Source organism: Macadamia integrifolia, chromosome 11 (genome assembly GCF_013358625.1).
Source record: "Macadamia integrifolia cultivar HAES 741 chromosome 11, SCU_Mint_v3, whole genome shotgun sequence".
NCBI classification, from domain to species: Eukaryota; Viridiplantae; Streptophyta; class Magnoliopsida; order Proteales; family Proteaceae; genus Macadamia; species Macadamia integrifolia.
Window position 1 is genome coordinate 24,115,467 of NC_056567.1, and position 7,063 is coordinate 24,122,529.

Genomic DNA, 7,063 nt, shown 5'->3' on the forward strand with positions numbered 1-7,063 from the left:
ATAAACTTGTTTTTATTTATAATAGAATCACAAATAGTACTAAATAGGACTAGAAATCTATCTAAACAGTCAAATAGAAATGTGTGCCTTTGGACACTCCCATCCTAACCCAACTATTAGACTAATGATTTATCATAATGTTTGATAATTTTATCTTTAATTTGATGTTATCACAGTTATGTTTAGGGTTAACGGTTATGGGCATCACAACCACGTTGAAACGCGTATCTTTTGCAATGCTCTGGGCCCATTAATCTTACACAATATTATCCTCTTTGGTCCATGGGCCTCAAGGCTTTAAAACGCATTGTACCATGTTAAGGAGGCTAGAGGATATTAACTAGTCCAGAAATTTCTCCCTAGATGATGTGAGATTAAAGTTTGCACATCCTCATCTATCTCCCAAACCCCCTGGTACTTGCTCCCAGGCAGGTCTAGTACTTGTCATATTCTTAGGTCATCAAATTTCTCCCCTTTCGGTACAGCATCCCCATTGTAGCCCCACACGCTATCGAGGTCTGTTCTGATACCATTTATAATGCCTTGACCCCATTAACCTTGTACAATATTATCCTCTTTGGCCTATGAGTCTCAAGGCTTTAAAACGTGTTGCATCATATTAAGGAGGCTAGAGGTTATTAACTAGTCCAGAAATCTCTCCTTAAGCAATGTGGGACTAAAGTTTTCACACCCTCACCAATCTCCCAAACTCCCTGGTATTTGTCGTATTCTTGGTAGAGACATCTCACCGATCTCTCAGGCGGGTCTGGTACTTACAGTATTCTTGGGTTGTCACACCTTTGGATATTCCCGTTCAACCTAATTGTATGACCTAATACCCTAAACTAATTGTAATATTTATAAGATAAAATTTTATTTATATTTAAGGCTAGCAGTTAAATTCGACATAAATGAGAATGAGTACCTTTAGATACTTCCACTCTTCTCAGCCATGTGAATGTCATTAATACCTTAAAATAGGATTTTATGATGTCATTTACTTAATGATGTTTGGATACAATTATTTTTAGTTCAATCACTTTGAATTTTCATAATTGATCTGCTTTGGTAGCAATTGAATCACTAGTTCTTTTAGTTTTATTCATAAAATTTCAACATTTAATCATTTATGACATCATTAAACTATTGATGTAATTATTCAAAAGTTTAGTGCAACTTGAGTCATCAATATGTTATCTTAAAATTCTCCCAAAATAGCAAACATAAGGGAAGACGGAATCAAGACAGATTTAAAGTGAATACAGAATCACAACGGAAGCAGTTATTTAATAATTCTGTCATATAGAAAATTCCATCTCTAAAAGGTTAAGTTTATGTCCATAATATTTGTTCTCTTATTAATTAAAGTTCCATCACATCAAAATGTTTGTTTTCATAAAGAGAAATAGAAAATATACATTACCATAAATAGAACACAAAATATATCGAAACCTATGTAATTTTGTTTTTTTTTTTACATAAAGAACAGAAACAAAAAACTATTTCAAAACAGAAACTGTTCCAAAACAGAAATAGAAATAGATATAAATCAAAATAATTAAATTTATAAATTATTTCAATAACAGATATAAACAAAAACATACAGATTTATAGATTAATTTCTATTTCAGTTTATATATATATATATATATATATATTTTTTTTTTGCTTTAAAAAAAAAAAACATAATCTCTATAGAATATTCCAGTCAACGCTAGAAATTTGACTGGTGGTAGCCGGATTTTAGCAGGTTGCCAGTTGACCCAGCGGGTCAAAAATCTGAGTCGACGAGTCTGGTCATGGGTCGACTGGTTGGGTTGAGTTCGATCCAAACAACTTTAATCCAATTTAATTTTGGTTCAAAAAATTGATTTAATTTGGTTTGGCTCAATATGAATTGATTTTAGATCAAATAAACCCCTTAATGGGTTATTGAGCTTAATGAGCTACAGTAATGGGTTTAAGTACTTTTTTATTTGCGTTAAACATTACATGGGCTAAAGCCTATATCCAAATGCCTTAAAAAAAATAAATCCAATCCATCACTATAAAATGAAAAATAAATGCTCAATATTCATATCATTAAAAGAGTTAAATCCAACCAAATGTGCATTATGATAGGAAAATACCCATCTCAATCTCAACCAAAATCATATGGATAGAACCTTAACCAATTATTACAACCTTTTTAATGACTGATTTCAACCTATGACATGGTTCATTTCAGCCGCTTTAATGGCGTTCACCCAATAATAAATAATTCAAAATTATTCCAATAAAAAATACTTTTATGGTTGATCATAATTTTAAAACGATCCATAGCCTATTGGCAAACCCAAGCTCTGATACCAGTAATGGAATAAGGATATTGCCAATACACTATGAGCCATTTCAATATAAGAGGGAAAAACAATATACCATTTACGGTCGATGGCGTGTTGTTTCCAGTGGAGCTTGATGCAACTATTAATGTCATCCTTGCACGAATGAACAATTTTCTTTTTTTTCAATGGAAGTAGGTTTTTTTCTTTAGTATTTTTTCAATGCACTTCTCTAATGAGTGAAATTAGTAGGTAACCACACAATGGGGGACCTAATCTCCTTTAATAACACAATGCTCATCTCCCATCAAGGTAGGCCAATCAATTAGAGAGCAAGTCTTCCTCATTTGCAACCAAATTAATATGTTAGATATCCTTAATAGAATCCAAGCTAATTGATAATCAAATCAAATAGTAGGTTTCCATAATGGAACCCAATCAATGGTCAATTAAGACATATAAAGAAATAAATTTTACAATACGAAGCCAATGACGTCCAGCTTGGGGAAAGGAAGCCTACCTCATCTCATTTGAGATAATTTTGGGATTTCAGCTTCTTCTCTTCTATTCCAAAAATATCCTATTAAATAAGTACATAAGAGATAAGTTATTCATAACTAATGTAACTCCTACTAACACCACAAACTCCACAGACACACCATAACCGACCATGATGGCTCACAACACACACTCCATAAAAAGTGACCTATAACCCATGTTGACTCAACCACTTAATCCCAACTAACCCAAAATAATAAAATACTACTCTATTTAACCGGGCAAGGCTTGTACATAACAATATCATTGCAAACATAAACCGATGGATTTTTTTATCATGATCATTTACAACCCTACCATGTCTCTACTCACGCAACAAATGAGGCTATGATTTCCTAGTCTGAACTCCAAGGGATCTTTTCTAAAGACTCTTTTTTCTCTAAAAAAAAATCCTGGATTGCTCAGGAGCTACATCTATTAGCAGTATTACAAACTAGATCACTTAGAAATTGTACAACAAGATTAGTTCTTGATCCTTCATGGCAAAAAGAGTTATTTCTGGAATTTTTATAAATACTAGATAGAGGAAAAAATACTAAGGTCTTGTTTCATTTGTCGGCTGAGGAATAATCCGAAATAAATCTTAATTTGATAATTAAACTTCAATTATATTCCACCCACCTTTGTGTAGACCATCCAAAATTCTTGTTACCTTTTTATTTGCTTGAATAATGAGTTTATTTCCTATCGAAAAGAAAATTCCTAAATTACCCCACGATGCCATGTTACGAGCGTTTAATTATAGCATCGTGTCCCTAGAGATAAACAAAGCATGTGATTGGAATCTCTTTTTGAAAGAACACAATGGTCACTGTTCAGCACATAAGTAGCAGGTGATTTGAAAATCAATAGGCTCGTGTTAGGTAAGGATTTTGTCCTATAAATACAGATATGCCCTTCCTACTCTGTATGCCTCTACTCCTTTAGTCAAGCGTCGTACTCCTCACATTTCCTTCAGTCTCCTCCTTCGCCTGGAAAACAAACAGGAAAAAACATCAAGATGCCGGTTGACGGTTCTTCAGGTTACGGTCAGACCGTATGCGTCACAGGTGCCGGAGGTTACATCGCTTCATGGCTCGTTAAGTTTCTACTAGAAAAAGGTTATACTGTTAAAGGAACCGTAAGGAACCCAGGTCAGGCCTCCCTCATAGTCTCTCCCTTTCTGTTTCACTCTCTCATAATTCTCATCTGGGTTTTGGCTAATGGGTCGCAGATGATCCCAAGAATTCTCATTTGAAGGAACTGGAAGGTGCCAAAGAGAGATTGATCCTCTGCAAAGCTGATCTCCTCGATTACGAAAGCCTTCGCAACGCCATCGAGGGGTGTCAGGGAGTCTTCCACACTGCCTCTCCTGTCACGGATGACCCAGTGAGTTAATTCTCTCTCTCTCTCTCTCTCTCTTCCCTTCTATTTTCCTCATCAGAACAGGTTTCTGACAAGTTGATGTTAGGAGCAAATGGTGGAACCCGCAGTGACGGGGACCAAGTATATTGTAAACGCGGCGGCGGATGCTGGAGTACGAAGAGTGGTGATGACGTCATCAATCGGGGCGGTTCACATGGATCCGAACCGGGCTCCGGAGAAGGTGGTGGATGAGTCTTGTTGGAGCGATCTGGACTTCTGCAAGAATACCAAGAATTGGTATTGTTACGGTAAGGCTGTGGCAGAGCAGGCGGCCTGGGAGACGGCCAAGGAGAGAGGGGTCGACCTGGTTGTGGTTATACCGGTTCTGGTTCTTGGACCGCTTCTCCAACCAAGCATTAACGCCAGCGTTGTCCATGTGCTCAAGTATTTGGCCGGTTCGGCCAAGACCTATGTTAACTCGGTCCAGGCTTACGTAGACGTTAGGGACGTGGCACTGGCCCACATCCTTGTCTTAGAGGCGGCGACGGCCTCTGGACGGTATCTCTGCGCCGAGAGTGTGCTTCACCGGGGAGACGTCGTCGAGATTCTAGCCAAGTTGTTCCCGGAGTACCCCGTACCTACCAAGTAAGCAAAAGAATCCTATCATGTTGACTTATCACTCATCTTAATCATGATCAGGGAAATTTACGGCTGTGATTACCCTGATCTTGACAACCTTTGCTAGTGGGGTAGGGGGTGGGAAAAGGTATCTTGGCAAAAAGCTGACGCCTCGAGCCTAGCACTAATCCTTTTCATTTTTAATCTTTTTTGCCAAAAGAATTTTCTAATAGATTATTACGTCCTGCTGATGCGGGGGAGGAAGTAGGTGAGGAAAATTTGGAATATTATATGGTACAAGTTAGCTGGTATTAGTCCAAATCATCTTAATTGAGGCAGTGAAGTGCAATGAACATCTAACAATTGAGATGTATGATCTAACTCTCATAAATCATAGTCGTTGAATATATCTCATTGTTTGCTGTTTACTGCAAACAATTTCGACTAGATCTTAACCTTTACCTTTTAAAGGGCTTACAAGTCCTTGGCTGAACTCACGAGTTACCACAGGTTAGGTGGAACTACTTTCTGGGTTTGAACATATAATATCAATGGAACTTTTCGGAAGGTAAATGACAATTTCAAACCTTAAGGAGTTATTGGAATCATAACCATGTCACTATGGGAAGGTCCATTGCCTTATTGTGTGAGCAGTTTAGCCAACCACCTAATATCCCAAATGCCCTTTGAATATTTTGACCAATGAAAGGATGCATATGGACATAAATAAGGGTGGGTTTCATAGGGGGGGGTGTCATTTCACATGTCTTGTGTAAGGGCTACACGATAATGGAGTATTCATTTTCCCACAAAAGTTACATGTAAAATGGATCATTACTAACATGGTAAGAAAGTTAAATTAGTTTATATTATCACATAGTAATTATATAAATTTCAATCAAAATAATAATAATGACAAATGTTTTTTTTTTTTTTAAGTTTGAAAATTTCTTCACCTGCAACCTAAATTTAGTCTTGAATGTGAACTGGACCAGTGAAATGAGGAAATGAGCTGGGAGTCAACCTCTGCTGTTCTCAGTGAGGTAGCAATATTACTAGAATTTTTATTTCTTACGTTACCTCAGGTGTAGGTGGATCAAGACTAACATCCTCGGTTCAAACCCACCAACCTAATCCCCCAAAGGATGTTGCTTTATGTTCAGTGAACCTACCCCACCATCCCATAGATTCAAACATAACTAAGGTCAATGTATACAATCTATTGATCATTTATGCAGAATCCTACCAATGGATGGGCCCACATTACCCGCTAACTTTTTACCTAAAGCCACAAACTAGCCTAGCATTTGTGGTCCTGCAAGCCCACTACTGGTGATGACAAACCTAACCACTCCCAGTCACCGTCTCCTTCTTTTCTTTCCTTATTTCTTATGGACAGTATTTTTTCTTCATTTGAATCATGCAAAGGACCACTTATGATGGAACCCATTAGTTCATTCATGATTCATCTCAAGTCTTTTCTAGAGAAGAAAGATTGATCATAGATCTTTATTTGTGGTGGATACAGGTGCTCGGATGAAGTAAACCCAAGGAGGCAGCCATACAAGTTCTCGAACCAGAAGCTCAAGGACGTTGGGCTGGAGTTCATACCAGTGAAGCAGACTATGTATGAAACCGTCAAGAGCTTGCAGGAGAAGGGTCATCTCCCCATCCCTACCCAGGCAAATGATCCCATTCACCTTCAATCCTGAAGATCTGCTGCCTTGGCCCTACCTATTTTTGGGGTTTACATATATGAGGAAATTAAAGCTTTCTTCTTTTTGATTGATTCGGAACCTTCCCTCATGTTATTGTGCATTGAAGACTTTCTACTAAAATGGAATATATATATTGAAATACAAAGCAAAACTATTGTCTTTTTGAAAGTGATTAGTAGTTGCAGGTGTCACCATCCTTGCATCTCTTATTGCAAGGAGAGAAGACACCCAGAACTCATGACCCAGGATCCATGAGCGACCGATATAAAACCATTATAACCGTTATAGGACAAAACTTTCGTCCCCCCATTGTAACAAGTGGGACATATGTCAAACTTTATATTTGAGAGGTTCAAATATTGGATTTATCCACTCTCAAGTTTAAGGATATTTGGTCCAACCCTTTGTGGTTTAGGTTTTGAGTGGATAAGAATATTATAAATACTGAGTTTTGGGTCCCCACTGTAGAAACGCAACCCTAAAATGATGCAGAAGATAATGAAA

General features: G+C 37.3%; 1 protein-coding gene across 1 annotated transcript; it reads left to right on the top strand.

Moving 5' to 3' along the window:
* Positions 1-3,783: 3,783 nt before the first annotated feature.
* LOC122092787 (cinnamoyl-CoA reductase 1-like) lies at positions 3,784-6,727 on the top strand. The gene is made up of 4 exons (XM_042663083.1): positions 3,784-4,012; positions 4,093-4,247; positions 4,330-4,868; positions 6,370-6,727. The coding sequence occupies exons 1-4, from the start codon at positions 3,880-3,882 to the stop codon at positions 6,551-6,553; spliced, it is 1,011 nt and encodes a 336-aa protein (XP_042519017.1). The 5' UTR covers positions 3,784-3,879; the 3' UTR covers positions 6,554-6,727.
* Positions 6,728-7,063: the final 336 nt, after the last annotated feature.